We start from the raw sequence: 18,230 nt of genomic DNA, 5'->3' as shown, positions 1-18,230 counted from the left end.
CCCACAACTCAGTATCAAAGTCAATGTGATCAAAATGCTAGATAATGTTGTCGAAGGTAATAATCACCTGGTGGCCTGGGTAGTGGGGTAAGGGTTAAGGACCTGGGTGACAGAAACTTAGCCGTTCAACCCAGCTTGGAATTAATTCCCAGGACATAGCCCATGAAAAAGATTATTATAATTTTAAATTGAGCCTATTTTTAAAACAGATTTATTAAAGTATAGTTTTATACATGCCAGATGTTACATAACGTTTATATGTTAGATAGATTTTGAAAGTTCTTCAAATATTCTGAAAATAAATCCTTTATCAGATATGTAATTTGCAAATATTTTCTTCCAGCCTGTGGTCTATATTGTAATTTTCTAAAGAATAGCTTTGGAGAGCAAACTTCTTTTAATTTGAATGAAATCATTCATCTTTTTTTTTCTTTCGTGGACTATGTTTTTGGTATGTATCAAAGAAATATTTGCCTTACCTAAGGTAACAGGGACTTTCTCTTATGTTATCTTTAAGAAGTTTTATAGTGCTAAGTTTTTCATTCAAGTCTATGACTATTTTGAATGAATTTTTATATATTCTGTCAAATACAACTCAACATTCACATTTTTTTGCATGTGGATACCCAATTTTACCAGTGTTGTTTATTAAATAGTGTACCTATTTTGTTCACTGAATTTTATTTTTGCACCTTTGTCAAAAATGAGTTGTTCATATAACTAATTTGTGGGTTGTTTTCTGGACTTGTAATTCCTCTCTATTAATCTATTTGTCCATCTATCTTTATGTCAACACTACATTTTCCTGATTATTGTAGCTTAAAAATAAGTATTGACGTCAAATAGTTTTAAACTTTCAATTTTGTTCTTTTTAATTGTTTTGGCTATATGTCATGCACATTCACATAAATTTCAAAATCAGTTTGCCAAATTCTACCAAAAAAGAAATCGTGCCAATATTTTGATTGAGAGTGCGCTTTTAGATCAATATGGGGATATCTTAACAATAATGACTCTTCTGAGCACTGAACACAGTATAACTTCCCATTTATTTAGGTCTTCTTTAATTTCAATCAGCAATATATTGTAGTTTTCACTGTTCGTGTCTTTCACATCTTTTGTCAGATTTATTTCTGTTTCATGTTTCTACTGCTATTAATATATTAATATAATACGATATATTTATTTCAGTTTCCAATTGTCTATTGCTAGTCTATAAAAATTACAAATGATTTTTATCAGTTGATGTTGTATCTTTCAATCTTACTAACCTCATTTATTATTTAAAGTAATATTTTGGCAAGCCTAGACCAAGATGAGATGAGTTAGGCATTTGCCTGGAGTGAACAATTAAGGGAGTGCAAGAAAAGTTAGTAATGAAGATAAACAGTATTTTAATGAAACATTTTGAAAAACGGAATTTGAAAACAACACACTGTAGGCTAGCTCTCTGCTTTAGTAAATGAAGTGGTTTTTATTGGTACAATTGATTTTTCTACATAAACAATCATGTCATCTGTAAATAAAAAGTTTTATTTCTTCCTTTGCAATCTGCATATCTTTTATTCTTTTTCTTTTCTTATTGAACAGGATAGAAACTCTAGCACAGTGTGGAATAGAAGTGGTGAAAGCAGATACCCTTATCTAATTTCTCTTAGGAAGAAAACATTCAGTCTTTCACCATTAACTATGATGTTAGCTGTAGGATTGGTTTTATTTTGCTTTTAATGCTTTGTACCAGGTTAAAGAATTACCCTTTTATTTTTGGTTTGCTGAGATTTCTTAAAAATTAAGAATAGATTTTTGGATTTCTGCAAATGTCTTTCTGTTCGAGTCATGCAGATTGATTATATAGTTTGTGTTATTATTATTATTATTAGTTTGTAACTTATGAGAATTACATTATTTTCAAGTGTTATACCAACCTGGAATCATTTCCTAATGATGTATTAATTCTTTATATATATAATGTTAGATGATATTTGTTAAAATTTGTTTAGAACTTCTGTGTCTGTGCTCATGAAGAAGACTGATCCACAGTTTTCTTTTCTTTTCTTTTCTTTTTTAATGCCTACAGCACCTGGTCTTCCCAGGGGGTCTCCCATCCAAGTACTAACCAGGCCTGAGCCTGCTTAGCTTCCGAGGTCAAACGGGATCGGGTGTGTTACGGTAGCATGGCCGTAGACCACAGTTTTTTTTTCTTGTTCTGTCTTTGTCTACTTGTGGTATCAGGGTATCATATGAGCCAAATAGATTTAGTTGGGATATATTCCCTCTATTTTAATTTTCTGAAAGAATAAGCGTACAATTGGTGTTATTCCTTCTTAAATGGTTGGTATAATTCACTCATGAAGCCATCTAGGTCTGTAGTTTTTTTATAAAAATGTTTTGAAATAGAAATTCGATTTCTCTGTTATTGATTGCTTCTTAATTAAGTTTTGACAGTTTGTCTTTTAAGAAATTTGTCCAGTTCACCCATGTTGATGAATTTATTTGCATAAAATTGTTCCTTTTAGTAACAGAATCTGCAGTGGTGTTACCTATTTCATTCCCTATATTGGTAATTTGGGTTTCTCTTTTATCTTGATGAAGTTTTATCAATTTTGTCACCTCAAGAAATCAGCTTTACCTTTCTTAATATTCTCTTTTTCTTTTTCTGTTTTCCATTTCATCAATTTCCTTCTTTGATCTTATATTCTTTTATATTTACTTTGAGTTTAATTTGCTTTTCTTTTTCTAGTTTTTAAAGGTGGAGTTTATCATTAATTTGAGACCTGTATCCATTTCTGACATATGCCATGGGTGCAGTAAATTTTGCTACAAGGAATGCTTTTATAGCGTACTGCGAATTTTGATATTTTGTATTTTAATTTTAATTCAGTTCAAAATACTTTTAATTTCCATTATAATTTCTTCTTTCATCCAATGAGTATTTAGTTAATTTTTAAATATTTGGAGATTTTACAAATATATCCTTGTTGTTTATTAATTTAATTCTGTTGTAGTCAGAGTACAAATCTTGAACTATCTGAATTCTTTAAAATTATTAAGACTTCTTTTTGGCCCAGAATATGCTTATTTTAGTAAATGTTATATATGTATTGAAAAGACTGTGTATTCTGTTGCCATTGGATGATATGTCTTATAAATGTCAATTAGATAAATTGATCATGTTTTTTCAAATCTTTAACAGCCTCATTCTATTGTTCTTCGTTACTGACAAGCAGATATGAAAATTTTCAACTATAAATGTGAGATTTTTTTCAGTGCTCTTTGTAGTTCTATCAGTTTTTGCTTCATGTATTTTGAAGCTGTTACTAAGTGCATAACCACTTAGGATTGTTATCATGTCTGGGTGAATTGGCCATTTCATCATTATAAAATGATCTTTTTTGTCCCAGTTAATATTCTTTGCTTTGATATCTACCTTGTCTGCTATTAATATAACAAGATTTTATTTGATTAGAGTTAGCATGGTATTTATTTTTCCATTGTTTCAATTTTCTATTTGTGTTTTTATATTTAAAATTGCTTTCCTTGAAAGCAGCATGCAGTTGAGTCTTGCTTTTTTATCCAATCCCAAAATCTCTGCCTTATAATTGGAGTGTTTAGAGCATATACATTTAATGTAATTATTGGCATTCTTTGGTTTAACTCTATGACCTTACTATATGGTTTTTATTTGTCTCATCTCCTTTTTAATCCTCCTTTCTCTTTTCCTGTCTTCTTTTGGTTTGAGTATTTGTATGATTCCATTTTATACTTTTTTTTTGTTGGTTTTTTAGCTTTAACTCTGTTACATTATTTAGTGGTTGTTTAGTGGATGTTAGAGGATACATGTTTAAGTTATCATAGTCTACCTTCAAGTGACATAACACTTTACACAAGGTCTCAGGAGCTTATAGTACTATACTTCCATTTCTTCCTCACAACTTTTGTATTATTATCCTACTTTTTATCATTACATATGGTATAAACCTTCACACTATCTTATGTTTTTGTTTAAATAACCAATTCTCTTCTAAAGCGAGTTAAGTAATAACAAAAATTCATATATTTACCCATGTAATTACAAATTCCAGTGCTCTTCATTCCTTTGTTTAGATGCATATTTCAACCTGGCATCAATTTCCTTCTACCTACAACATTTTCTTTTAATATTTCCTTTAGTACCAATTTCCTGGTGATGAATTCTTTCAGTCTTTGTGGGTTTGAAAAAATGTTTATGTTGCTGACTTTTCAAATCTAGTTCAACAGTTTTTTTGTTTGTTTGTTTCAGTGCTTTAAAGATGTTATCTTCTAGCTTGCATTGTTTCTGATGATAAATCATAGCAGTAACCTTTATGTTTATTTCTCTGTATGGAACATTTTTTTTTTTGTCTCTAACTTCTTTTAAGATTTTCTCTTTATCACTGGTTTGATTAATTTGATTATAATGTACTACTTTGGTGTAATTTTCTTCATGTTTCCTACACTTGAAATTCATCACATTTCTTGATGTGTTTTTGTTTTGTTTTGTTTGTTTGCTTTGGAGAGGGGCTTGTGGTTTTAAGCAAAAGTGGGAAAGTTTGGGCCATTATTTCTTCAAATTTTGGGAATGCTAGAAAATATTAAGTTACTTGAAGTTGTCCCCAGCTCATTAATCATACGTTTACTCTCCAACTCCCTCTCTGTATGTGTGTGTGTGCGCGTGCACGTGTGTGTATGTGTGTTTCACTTTGGATGGTATTTATTGCTGTATCTCCAAGTTTATAAATCATTTTTTCTGCAGTGCTTACTATGCTGTTAATAACTTTCAGTATATTTTTCATTTCATTCATTGGAGTCTTCGTGTCTACAAGGTTGACTTAGGTTTATCGATCTTTCACTTCTTAACTTTTTGAACACATGGGATATAGTTGTAATACAGTTTTAATGTACGTGCCTGTTAATTCTAACATTGCATCAGTTCTGGCACAGTTTTAATTGATTTTTCTCTTAGTTTGGGTATATTTTCCTACTTCCTTACATACTATGTAATTTTTAACTGGATGCCAGACACTGAATTTTTATCTTGTTTGGTACTAGATATTTTTGTATTCTTATAAATATTCTTGCACATTGTTCTGAGTTTCAGTTAAGCTACTTGGAAACATTTTGATCCTTTCAGGTCTGGCTTTTAATGTTTGCTTGGCATGAGCAAAGCAGTGCTCAGCCTATGACTGATTGTGAATCATAGGGTTTTTTCAGTATGGCTGGCAGGAAGAGTCGCTATTTCCAGATCTATGTAAGAACTGGGTACTAGTCCCGCCAATGCACTCAGAAAGTTCTTTCTGCAGTGTGTCTAATTTACTCACATGTGTGGAACAGATCTGTACTCTGCTGAATTTAAGAGCGACCTTCTGCAGATCTCTGGTGGTCTCTCTGAATGAGGTTCTCTGCTTTCTGGTGCTCTGTCTGGTACTCTGTCTAGTCACCTTAGGTCTCTCTGAACTCTCAGCTCTGTTTCCTCAACTCAGGAAGATCTCTGGTTTCTGCTCCTTTAATGCAGCCTGGAAACTTATTGGGGGTATGGCAGAGCTCATCGCCTTTGTTTTCCATCTCTTAGTGACTGTCCTTATCTACTGATGTTCTAGATGTTCAAAACTGTTGTTTCATATATTTTATAAGTTTTTTGATGTTGCTGTTTTTGTTGAGAGGGTAAATCCAGTCCCCATTACCCCATGTAGGCTGCAACTAACATTTTCTTTTAAGGAACTAGAAACATCCTATCTCAAGAAAATACTTGACTACATGAAGCCAGTCACAGAACTACAAGCTATATTATGTATTCCGATTCATTTAGGCTGCTCTTGTTTTGTGGAATTAAACATCTCTTAATTTTATTTGCTTTTATGCTGATACCAAGAAAATAACTGTTATTATTTAAGTCTTTTTTTTTTAATTGGAAGCTGTTATGGCAAATAAATGAATGATATTAAAGCAAGGATGTATAATGAATAAAACATTGGACAAGGACTCCGAAGACCTTACACTCTACGTGACATATAATGAACTCAAGTTCAGAAAAATCACTAGAAAGCATATTTAGTATATTTGTCTTTAATTTTTTAATTGGTAATTATTTCTGAAATAGTGCCTTTTAGATAAACTGTTAGTTCGCACACGTTTTGAAAATCAATTGGGTGATATATTTCAAGAATTATAAAAATACTGTTACCTTCAACTTGCCAAATATCCCTCTCAGAATATTTCATTAAAACAAATTATCATTTTACATGGGAATAAAAGCTAAATGAATAAAGGTATTCTGTGCAATATAATTTATAGTCTTGAATAACTGTAATGTGTCAAACACATTATATATAATATTGCATTTTATCTTTGCTACAACTTCTGAAGGTAGGTTCTGTTATCACACAGATGAAGAAGTTGAGGCTGAGAGTGTCAATAAATAGCAAGTCAGAGAAGATGCTGAGATTCAAACCCATCCTGGCTCTAAACCCTATGCCTTTAGCATACAGATTCTATTAATACCAGAAAGTGAAAACAGAGATTTGTTGGGATAACTGAGCATGGACTGTTTTGACTCCCCTCCCCTCATACTGACTTTCAAAATGTCTATTATTATGATGCCTTTTTATTTTTATTTTTTGTAGAATAGATGGAACTTGTAAAAATAAATTACATTACATCAATAAAATAATGTGACGAGATAAAAGTCCTGGATTTTAGCAAAAAAGAGAGGTTAGTAAGTAAGTATCTATGCCCTCTAGAATTCATGAATGATGTTAGAAAATCATTATTTGCACTCTGGTGTAAAGAAGGGAAGAGTTTCCTGGGAATACACTAGCCTTCCCTTCAATATCTGCTCCAGTAGTTTTCTACTTTATTTAAAATAAATCCACATGGAGATGTGTAAATTGACAGAAACAGGGACTTGACAAGCTCAAAAAATTCCAGAGGGAGCAAAGGAAGAGCACCTCCTGGGCACGGATGCTATGTCCCTGTTGGTGAATATTTTTGGGAAATGAAGACTGGAGAGCTAAGGTGATGTTTGTGCTTTACAAGCTCTGAGATAACAAAACAAAAGTTATCCTGTTCTGGTCATTATGGCCTAAAAATACATATATTGTAGTTTCATCTGTTACTAAGTTTTATTTTTCTAAACAGATTGAGTAACTAACCTCCCCCCGCCCCCGCCCATTTCTAATGAGTGAGACTTAATTGTAAACATTCCGAAAAAAGAGGGAGCCCACTTCTGCTGAGTTAGTCTTCATGGCACCTGTAAGACAGTGCAGAGGTCACGGGGTGATGAGCATCCACTGAATAGTAGTGATCATCTTTCATGCTTGGAGGACACCTAAACCTGATTCAATCTCTCGACTTCCCTATTTTCAAATGCAGACCTTACGATGGGAGCAGCTAGCAATTCAGACTAAGGTCCACCTTGAGTCATTGACATTGTTTCTGTAGACAGCTACCTCCACGCAAAGCAGTAAAAACTGGGCTATGAAATGTCCTGCACTGGGACTAATGAGAAAATCATGATTGGCTGAAGACAGAACTTTTTTCTTTGTTAAATAAAAAGATTTTGTTTTCTTTTTTGAGCACTTGCAGGTAAGACAGTGCAATATAACTGGTCCAGCTGAGTGGATGGGCAAGGGAGGACTGGAATACCATATATTCTTAATTCCTCAGATTCCTTAGGGACAAATGGAATACTTCTTCAAGGTATAATGAAAAGATTTCCAGTCCCATTGCCTTCACTTACTAGCCATGCGAGGCGGGACAGTTCATGCAATATCTCTAAACATCAGTTTCCTCATATGTAGAAAGGAGAAAATCTCTCCTATTTAGTATAGTTTCTGGTACATACAAAAAGCTCCCAATAAATAGTTCTGATATAAGAGTTTTAATGATATATGTCAAGGCTCATGAATGATACTGGTTGTATATGCAGTAAAATCAACTGATAATTTTATTTAAAAAATATATATATACATACATACGTACTTATATAAACACCTACACATAGGTATATATTCATTGGATCCATTCTAGAATTTCTGAAATGATTGAACTAGGGCCTATCCACAAATACTCTTTTTGAAGTTCTTCAGGAGATTCTTATAAGCAACCAGAATTGAGAACTACTGGACACGGATTCTTAATCCAAGGCTTATAGAACCCTTGATAGAATATAGGAAATTTATGAACTTGAATGGGAAAAAGAATTAGACCTTTATTTTCACTAACTTCCCATTGAGATTTAGCATTTCCTCAACCATAAATGCAATAAACCACAGTAGCTCTGTCAATACCTGTAACTTTGCATCAACAAAAACCATGGAAAATCATTGTAGAATCACTGCAGACATCTCAAGGTGTCATTTACAGTTGCCATTATGTCAAAACTGCAGTAGTTATTAGATCTGTCACTAGATTGTGTTTTTAGTCCCTTACTAAAGAGTAATATATATTACTATACCACATATTTAAAAAAATATTTTGAGAACTTCAACATCATGAGAACACTCTGTAACTTTATGGATTTTATTTTATGTGTTTAAAAACATTTTTCTGAAAAGAGGCTCTTAGGCTCCACCAGGGCGCCTAAGCCGTCCACAGCGCACACAAGGGTAAAAGCTTTGCGTTTACAGGCTGCAGGTCAGAAATCCTGATGAAGAAGGACTTCTCTGGAGTCACTTTGAACTAAAGGGTGCAACACTCCCCTCTCAGCAATGAAATGAGAAAGCAGATCAGTAGAGGTGAGGTGTATTGTAATAGAAGTATATTTACATATCAACTGTTCTTCCTTTATCAGTTTCTCTAACAAGGCCGCCAACTCCCTTTTCTATCTTCGCCAGCTGATTCACCGCTGAATCCTCCCTAGCTTTTGCCTAACTCTTAACTTTAGCTGCCACGAATGATAGAAAACATCAGTCTTTGCTTGCTAATTCATCGCATTCAGACAAAATGCAGCATGTATTTTTTAGTAAAAATTTTTCCGAAGCCTAAAGTATATGAGTTCTAAGGCTTCTGCAGTGAGAATAAAGGGATTCACTTAAAATTGATTCCTGTAAGCCCTAATTATACAGTACATTTCATAATAAGCATTGTAAAATCACAGCTTAGGAACAAAAATACTCAGTAATAAATTGTCACTACAATTATCAGTGTGCCAAATTTAATTCACAGATAAATAAAAGGAAATCTTGAAAGCTGAACAGAAGTCTCGTATAAGTGTAGGCTTTGGTACAACTCTGTGATAGTTAAGAAACAACCCCTTACAATCTATTTCAGAGGGTCCCGATGCCTTTATATTCAAGACGTTCTTACAGCTGTCTCCTCTAGTTCATGGTCACCTGGTGCCTATTCTCTCTAGAAACAGATACTAGCTGCTGGTTTTAACAGACCTCGATGCCCCCCAGCACAATTTCTTTTTCAGAAAAGTTAGCCCTTGCTTAGAATTTGCCATAGTGAGTTGAATTATCCAATCCCTGTCATTAAAGGTGGCAGTCGAGCATTCAAAATGATGTGGGAAAACTCCAGTGAGAGTGATAATTAAACTTGAAAAATGAAGGGTCACTGTCTTTCATTCAGCTCATTGGGTTTGGCGTCAGAGTAATTCCAAAACAGTGGGGGAGATTCTACTCTCAGCATGACTCTATCTAGGTGCACACATGTTATTTCTGTGGGTTCAAATGGGAATGCCATTTTAATTGTATTTAAAATGTTATCTTAAGGAGTAAAAATGTTAAAGATTAGTTCTAAAAACATAGAAAGCAAACAATGAGCATAATCTAAATAGTGAAAGAATTAGAAACAAGAAAAGCATGCATTGTTTTCTCAGAAGAAAAGCATTATAGGAGAAGAAAATTGTTTCCAGGGAAATTGAAAAGAACATTTAAATGTGTCTCTTCTTTCTACTTGACTGTGGAATCACAAAGCGAGCGCTTCTTCTCAGTTTTCTTGTCTACTTACTGTCATTTCTTGGAGGCCATTATTATAACATCTTATTACTTACTGCCCAAGAGAAGGTAGAACGTATCAGATGAGCTTAAGACAAGCCACAGGTAAGAGTTATTTTTCAGGAAAAGGGATTTTTCTTTAAAGATACATTGGCTTCTCTAAATACTATTAAAGCAATATTTGGGAAATTATATTTCATATCATTCTTATGTTGCATTAAAAAGTAATACTAAACTTGTAAGGGCATGAAATGATATTGCCATATAGACAGATGCATGAGGGAACACTAGACAGGACAAGATGGGTGCCAAAAGCAAATTTCCAGCTCAAATTCTGGCCTCATCATATAATAGCTACATAATCTTGGACATGTTACTTGACCTCTGTGTGTCTCAGTTTCCTCATCTATGAATTGTGGAAAATAATAGTACCTAGCTTATAAGGATGTTGAAAGATTAAATAATGTTAAAATTCATAATGTATTTATAACCATACCTAGCACAGAGTGAATACTATAGTGCTCACCCATTATTATTATTATTATTATTATTATTATTATTATTATTATTACATAGTCAGTATCTCTCAGAGTACTTAACACTGCAGATCAAGCTTTAAAATATATTAATTCTTTTTTGGTTGACCACTTTTTGCCCTTGTCATTCTGAGAAAAGTTTGCCAAAAGACGTGTGTCCTTTAGAAAAACAAATAGCTCAACATAACTATTTTTAGACTTGATTGTATAATGAGAAAATAGAGATAATTACGTCAAGCTCAGAAAGTGAAAAATTCCTAATAAGCAGAAGCTATAGATTTTAGATGGGTTTTGATAATTCCCTTCACATCTGAAAGGTTGATTTGAGAAAGACAAGTTATATTCGATGTTAATATATTTTGTTTCTAGGGAAGAGGTAATTTTGAAACACTTAGAGCTTTCTAAAACAAACAAACAACAAAAACTCGATGGGTTAGGCAATAATATGACATATAAAGTCCTTTGTAAGATTTTCTTTTATCAGTTTGTGAGTAAATATTCACAAATGTCACTAGATTTTAAAATATTTATCATTATAACACTTGAAGTGTTCTTATTTGTCTTCAAATATCAATGTAGAAAACTCTTTTCTACAACCTAAACACACACACTGCCCCAAACTTCAAATCACCATCAGCTCATTCAGAAAAGGAGGGAGAGAGGGAAAATGGGAAAAAGAGGTAGGGAGAGAGAGGGGGAGGGAGGGAGATGTGTATGTGTGTGGGCGAGAAGGAGTGAGAGAGAATGAACCAACAACACTGAGGACAACTTTGACCAATTATGGCAGAGAAAATACTATCTATAGGTTAAAAACTACAGGCAACATACAAAAGTCCATAAAGAAACGAATTATTATTACATGTAAGCCTGATTTCACTGTAATATTTGTAGAGTACTTTAAAAGAAAAAGGGTTTTATAAAAGATCATTGATTCATTTAATATAAGGGTGTTAAAATTATTTGGTAAATTATTTCCCACTGAAAAAAATAGAAATAAACAATATAAGAAGATATTCTGCTGTTGCCTCTGGTTTATATCTAAAATGATTTATAGTCTGCAATTTCTTCATAAGGTCATCACCCTCATAAATACTAGCCACAGACAGTGAAAACCAACTTAATAAAATGAGTATTTCATTTCTCTTCCTCCTGCTTATGTAGATACTTCTTCCATCTACATGGAAGTAACAAAACCTTGCACTATGCAGATTTTTATGAGTTCTTGAGATCTTTTCTTTTTTATCTTTCTATGCATCAGCAAAGCAACTGGCAGATTCTTTAATAAAATATATTATACACATTAATATTTATAAGCCTATGAATTGGATGTTTAAATAAACATTCACCAACTTATGCCACTTCTTTTGTTTTAGATGTTAAATCACACTTACATTGTCTGGAAAGTCAGCCTTTAGTTCAGTGACACTTTGACACCAATATGCCGCTGTTTTTTCACTGATGAGCTCAATATTCAGGAAGGAGCTTTGTCCAGGGCCATACATGGGCCCAGAGGTGGTCCCCCGGACGATTCTGGGTGAGACATTTGTCACAATGTCCTGATGAAAGAGTAAAGATACTGAGTTTCCTTTTGACAAAGAAAACCTATGATCTTTATTCTGTGCTCATTTCCATATGACAATATTTTACTAAGTCCTTTCTCATATTTTTACAGATGAATTTCTAAAATACTTTTTAAATTACAGTTGAACATTACTTCCAAATGAAAGAGTAAAATAAAATATTTGTTAGTGTTGTTTAAATTACTTCCTGTAATTGTGAGATTAGCATAGTGAAAAAACAAAAACATGTAAATTTATTTACACTAGATTTAGGCATACACATTTTAATTTGTTTGCAATTACATAATAAATAAAAACGTGATAAGTAAAATGGAAGAATATCATTTCAGTCTATTTAGTCTAAGTATCTCCAATGAGATTTTAATTCCAATCAATAGGAGTTAATGTTTGTAAAGGAAAAAAAATTCCTGAAAAGTAATTTCAGTGTAAATCAACCAACGAGTGAGTACATATTAGTACTACTGGCTCATCAAACTTTAACATACAGTCTTATCTAACAAACTAACCAGGTCAACCTACCTATGGAGTCTAACTATAAATTCACAATCAATGAGAACCTGTTTTTCCCAAGACTGAAATGAGGATATCAGTAACTTCCTGATAACTATAAACAGTAAACTGTCAAATTAACTTGCTTGTTAAGTGTAATTAACAATTTGCAATAGCTTCTATAGCTGTACTGACAAAGAAAAGTAACATTCTTATATTACTAAAAACTAAAAAGAAACAAAGAAGAAAAATGTTTCTTCAGCCAACTTCCAATTAAAATTAATTTCGAATAAAGGTCATTTAGTTAAGGATTTATCAGAATTAGTCATTTAAGTACCCCTCCTCACCATCTTGTCACTTTTAGTGAGATAACATGAACCCCCATTAGTATATAGCAATTAAGGTCAATTTACATATTTTAATTAAGAACCACCCCATATAAAACAATTAGCGTAATAGGCATACTAACTGGATTTCATAACATTTGGACGTTTTTCCAACTAGACAGACAGGAAACCTTAATTAGCATTAATTAGTGCTGATCTGCATATGTTTGATAAGGCATACCCTTGCCACAAAAGATTATTTATTCCTGAATCTGCCAAATGCTACAGTTGCAGAGGATAAAAGGACTTTTCTTCACATTGCATGTTAATTTCTGGTAATTTACATTCACTTTTACATTCGAATTAGTATATTATAAAATAAATGGTATAAATGTTACAATAAGCCTCTTTAAATATGTACATTTTTACTTATAGGAATTCTGCCAGTTAACGTTTTACTAATTAAGCCATTCCACTCCTATTGTAATTGCGGGCAACATCACCAGCCTTACTTTGATTTGCTATTATGAAACCATGTTACACGATCTTAATGGGAGAAATGGCAAGTACAGTCACTCGAGGAAGCTCAGGCTTACTGGGTCAAGTTTCTACCTTAGTAAGTGCTTAAATATATGCTCTGAATATATTTGCAGCTCACCCGTAAGTACTCTCATGTTATGCGCCATGGTCTGTAAAGATTATTCCAGAAATAATTCACTCAAATGAGTCTGGTTTTCTTTTTGTCCCAATTTTGAAAAGCTATACTTTTAAGCCTTGAGGTCCTCCTTTCATCTGCTATTCCCCTACTCCGGCTGCTCCTCCACCTAGATGAATCACGGTGTCTCCACAGGAGAACTTGGCCAGTTGGCGAATAGAGTCCATATTCAGTTCACCAAGTCACGTGCCATGGCACTGAGTAGTCCCACAAATGAAGAGGCACCTGTTTTAAATGCCTTTTTGTGATTTATTGGTCTAAAAGCAGTACTTTCTGCTTATTCAATGAAACTGACTCAGGTGTTAGCAGGGTCCTTGCTCCTGCCTATTCTTCAGGTCTTAGCTTAGACTCTGATCCCTTTGAGATCTCTCCAATGCCATCAAGTCTTTGATTCATGCCACCATAGCACTACATACCTTCCTCAGCTGGCACACTTTACCACCCTGTATTGTGATTGTCTATACTCTTGTCTGGACCTTTCACTAGAGTACAAACTTTGGAAGAGACGAAATTATATCTTGTTCACTATTACATGCCTAGCTCTAGTCTGGCTTTCAGTTGGTGCTCAAATGTTTTTTGAAGGAGGATCTAAATGCAGAGATCTTACCCTCGTGGGTGTGCCATGGACTCCTTAGGTACCCTGGTGAAGCCTAAGAAAAATGTTTTTAAATGCATAAAATAAAACTCATAAGGTTGCAAAGGATTCCCATTATATTAAAATAAAATTCTCAAAATATTTTTTAAAAAATATGCCAGTATTGACATAGAACGGAAGAATCGCACCTATACTGAGTAAGGAAAAATACAATGGTCCAGGAATTCTAAGCCATGTCCTATTTTATAGTAACCCTAATAATGATTAGTCCAAAAACCCACAATAGACAAAAAAGTTAATAAACTGACAATTTAATTTGAGGACAGTCAAGCAAATGCTTCTTTCTTAAAATGCCCCCGCCCCCACAGTGATACCTTAAAATTTTAAATTCATTACAGATTTTTCTTTTGTGTACTGTTAAGTTTATTATTGATGTTGGGGTTATTTTACTTTTATATTCTATAATTCATTGTTAAACTGTAAATATGTCATGGGAGGATTATTAATAATCTCCTTAACCAAGATCGAACAAGAACAAGGCAAATCAAAGGGAAAATTTTATCCACTTTATGATAGGGATTGTTTACGCTTTTATGTTGAGTCATGATAGGCAGTGCTTCTCTAAACAGGTCAGTTTTCTCTTTCTTTAACTCAAGCAAAGAAAAAAGATTCTTAATAACTGCCCTAATTACAGATGCTTACCATGTAGAACTTGTCAACTATCCATGAGTCAGTTTTTACCATTTTTGCAATTTAAAAATTCAGCATATTCCAAATTCAGCTAAAGTGCAAAAATTCATGGTCACCCAGTGATAAGTCAGTAATAGAAATTTTATTCTAGGTTTTCCTTCCCAAATTCAGTTATATTTGCTACTACTTTATCAAAAACCTTCTCTACTGACTTCAGGCTTCTTATAATTTTTAAATTAAGTGAAAGATAAATGAAAACTTGGATATAACCAATTATCCTTGCTTATAAAATTAGAGTTAGAGCTCCAATAATTGGGCAATAACTTACTAAAGCTTTTGACCTGGGAATACTAGAATTTGGATATGATTTTATAAGATAATAATTTGCTTTAATATTTAACAGCTAAATTATATTAGCATTTCTTAAGGGAGTTAATATAAAAATAAACATATTCGAGAACAGTTAGAATAGAGAAGAGTTCATTCTCTATAACAAAGAAGATGAATAGTTTTACTCGTCGGTGCATTAACAATATTCAGATTTTTAAAAATTGATGTTTATAGATAAGGAAGGGTTAGGTGATATCTCTGCTTTATGTGATATTGTAACTACCATTGCAGCAATCGAGTATTAGCGACCTCTTAACATTTGAAGTGATGATAGTGATTTTTCAGCATTAGAAAAGAGATTTAAATGGTAAACAGACTGATTATATTTGTTTAAGATCATTTACTTAACTTCTTTTATCCTAAAAAGAAAAATAGTGTTTCCATGGTTACTACTGGATTAAGATAGTCACAATGACCTCAATAAACAGAAAAAGGACACTTTGCAGAGATGTCTTGGTAAGAGATGAGGAAAAGAATAGGGGTCCAAAAAAGTTGGATGAAAATCAAAATAAAATTTGTGGAGTGAACCACAGCTACTATACCGGGACAGATTTAGAAATATGTTGTTTAATGAAAAGAGCAAACTGTGCAAAAATATATAGCATATGATACAGAAAACAAGCAAAACAATATATTATTTAGTGAAACATATTTCTGTACCAAAATATAAATATAAGAGAATATTAAAAGTAATTTAGGAGAGTGGTTACCTACTGGTTTAGGTAGATGCTGGAAGAGAAATTGGGAATGAATGGCTTTCGAAAAGTATTAGTGAAATATAATTTTAAAGCAGGTTTACTCCTAAAAAGCAGAGACACATGGTAGGATGGGAAATCTGTTTAATGAGATTTGTGGTAGCCTAGTGAATATTCTTATAAGCTATCGCAAAAGTTTGATTGGTTTACCTGAAAACTTGTAACTTGAATCTTAGGGACATATGTTTCATTTTAATTTCCAAGAGTCTGCTGTGAACTGGTTGTTTCTGTCAAACAAATTTTTTAATTATTTGATTTTTATAAGCTAAGATTTCAAACATGAAATGCACTGCATGACAAATTGTCTTCTAAAATATATCACTTTCTACATAAGTGGCATTTAACTATACATTATTCCATAAAGGAGGAGAATCACATTGCAAATAAATCTAACAACAAATATCCTGTTTCATGATGTGATTCCATTATTATAAATCTGACATATTGCTACCTTGGGAATAGCGAAAAGTAAAATAAAATTTAAAAGTGGCCCAGTTTCTCTAGCATTTTAGTTTCTTCATGAACTAAGTATATTAATATTTGATTACTTTCAAAAATAAACTTAATAATGGTCAGAATGATTTCTACTTGGTTGTTTTGGAAGGGTAAAATGCGTAGGATGAGAATTTTAGTTCTTACTACATTTTAGTTCTTACTAAATTGATGTAGTTCTTACTACATCAATTTTTCCCCTCCTCATGTCTTATATAAAGATAGCACCCAAAAACCTGAATCAGTGACAAAATTTACCCATTCGTCATCAGGAAGTTTAAATCTGTCTAACCGTATGGAAAATGCAGTAAACAAGAATAACAATGTTATCCTAGAAATACAAGATAAATTATCAGAAAAACAATGGCATTGAATTTGCAGAAACAATAATAATTTAGATTTTTATAGCACCAGTCTTTCACATATATCATCTTGTTTGATATTCGCAACTTTATCATCATGCTGCTAAGGCTAAAACCGGGCCTTAGAGAAATTAAAGTGACTTGTACTCTGCTGCACAGCTCTAGTCAACGTTAGAGACAAGACTGGAATTCAGGTGTATTTATGTGATATGAATGATAATAATAACAACAATAATAATAGTGACCAGTTAATGTTTTGCTGTATGTGATATATTGGGTCTCATTTTAGCTGCAAGAAAAATCAGCTTGAAAAAGTTAAATTTTAAAAAGTGTGATATAGTATATTTACTTAAAGAAAAATGAATATTTCACATAATGCAAGGAAGAGAAATGCAGTTAGGAATGTTTCTCTGTCCCTCCTTTCTGCTTCTGTTTGCATATATCTTCATTCTTCTCTCTTCCTACAAAGGTCTTCTTCTGTCTTAGTTCATATAATGGAACACGGGTACCTGACAGGTCCCAAGATACAAGTTATGGGTACAATCACTCCTCAAAACTTATAATATCTCAGGCCCAATTTTAAACCTGGTGGCAGAGACTCTGATGGGCTGAACTTGGGTTCGATATTCATCTCTTGTCTAATTAACTCCCTGTAGCAGGGTAGAATTAATTAGGTTTCGCATAGATGGTCATGTAAATAAAGACAGGGTAATTGGAAGCTGAGCAAGCAGGCAGAAGGGAGAATCTGCACCAGGATTAGTCTTAGCCGGTTCATCTTAGAAAGTTCGGAGGAAAATACTACATGGACATTGATAAAGTGTAATTAACTAGGAAAAAGGCTGTAAAAGTAAAGTGAAACTTTTCATAGTCTTACATCAACCAATGTGTTCTATTTCCTATTCCTGTGACCCCAAACCTTGAGAGATCAAAGTTCTAAGAACGCTTTAAAATCATATCGCATTTTAGATTAAAATTACATCTGTAATTCCAATGTGTTGGTGTGCTGAAGGCTGGTGACACGAAATGGCCTGGGGTACCCACAATCTGTCTTGGGCTGGGCTGAACTGACTCAGTGGAAACCCTATGTAGGGAGAATAAGAGAGTAGAAGAAATAAGAGAAAAAATAAACAAAAACGCATGGTGTTTTAGAATGAATACGAAAATCATTTACGACCTGATTAGGCTTAAAAAGGAAAGCGATAAATGAAAACCAAATATGCTGAATGTCGATTATATGTCAAGGAACAAATTTTACTCACATGCGTTTTAGTGCTTAGGTTGGGCCAAATGTCCCCCATCTCTTGAATAGTGTCAAACATTTAAAGACTTTGGCATCTCACACTGCGC

The 18,230-nt window shown here is 33.1% G+C and overlaps 1 protein-coding gene and 1 pseudogene across 2 annotated transcripts in view; both read right to left on the bottom strand.

The window, feature by feature from the left end:
• The window catches only part of DPYD (dihydropyrimidine dehydrogenase), a 717,845-nt gene that overhangs the window by 311,895 nt on the left and 387,720 nt on the right, over window positions 1-18,230 (bottom strand). For both annotated transcript variants that reach the window (XM_011380852.2, XM_023523771.1), the window contains one exon: window positions 11,881-12,045. In XM_011380852.2, coding sequence (XP_011379154.1) covers window positions 11,881-12,045 — 165 coding nt within the window. The remainder of the gene's footprint in view (window positions 1-11,880; window positions 12,046-18,230) is intronic.
• LOC111731927 lies at window positions 2,069-2,186 on the bottom strand (annotated as a pseudogene).

Source organism: Pteropus vampyrus, unplaced genomic scaffold, assembly GCF_000151845.1.
Source record: "Pteropus vampyrus isolate Shadow unplaced genomic scaffold, Pvam_2.0 Scaffold410, whole genome shotgun sequence".
Classification (NCBI taxonomy): Eukaryota; Metazoa; Chordata; class Mammalia; order Chiroptera; family Pteropodidae; genus Pteropus; species Pteropus vampyrus.
Note: the sequence above shows the minus strand (reverse complement) of the source record. Positions and strands in the feature narration are given on the sequence as shown.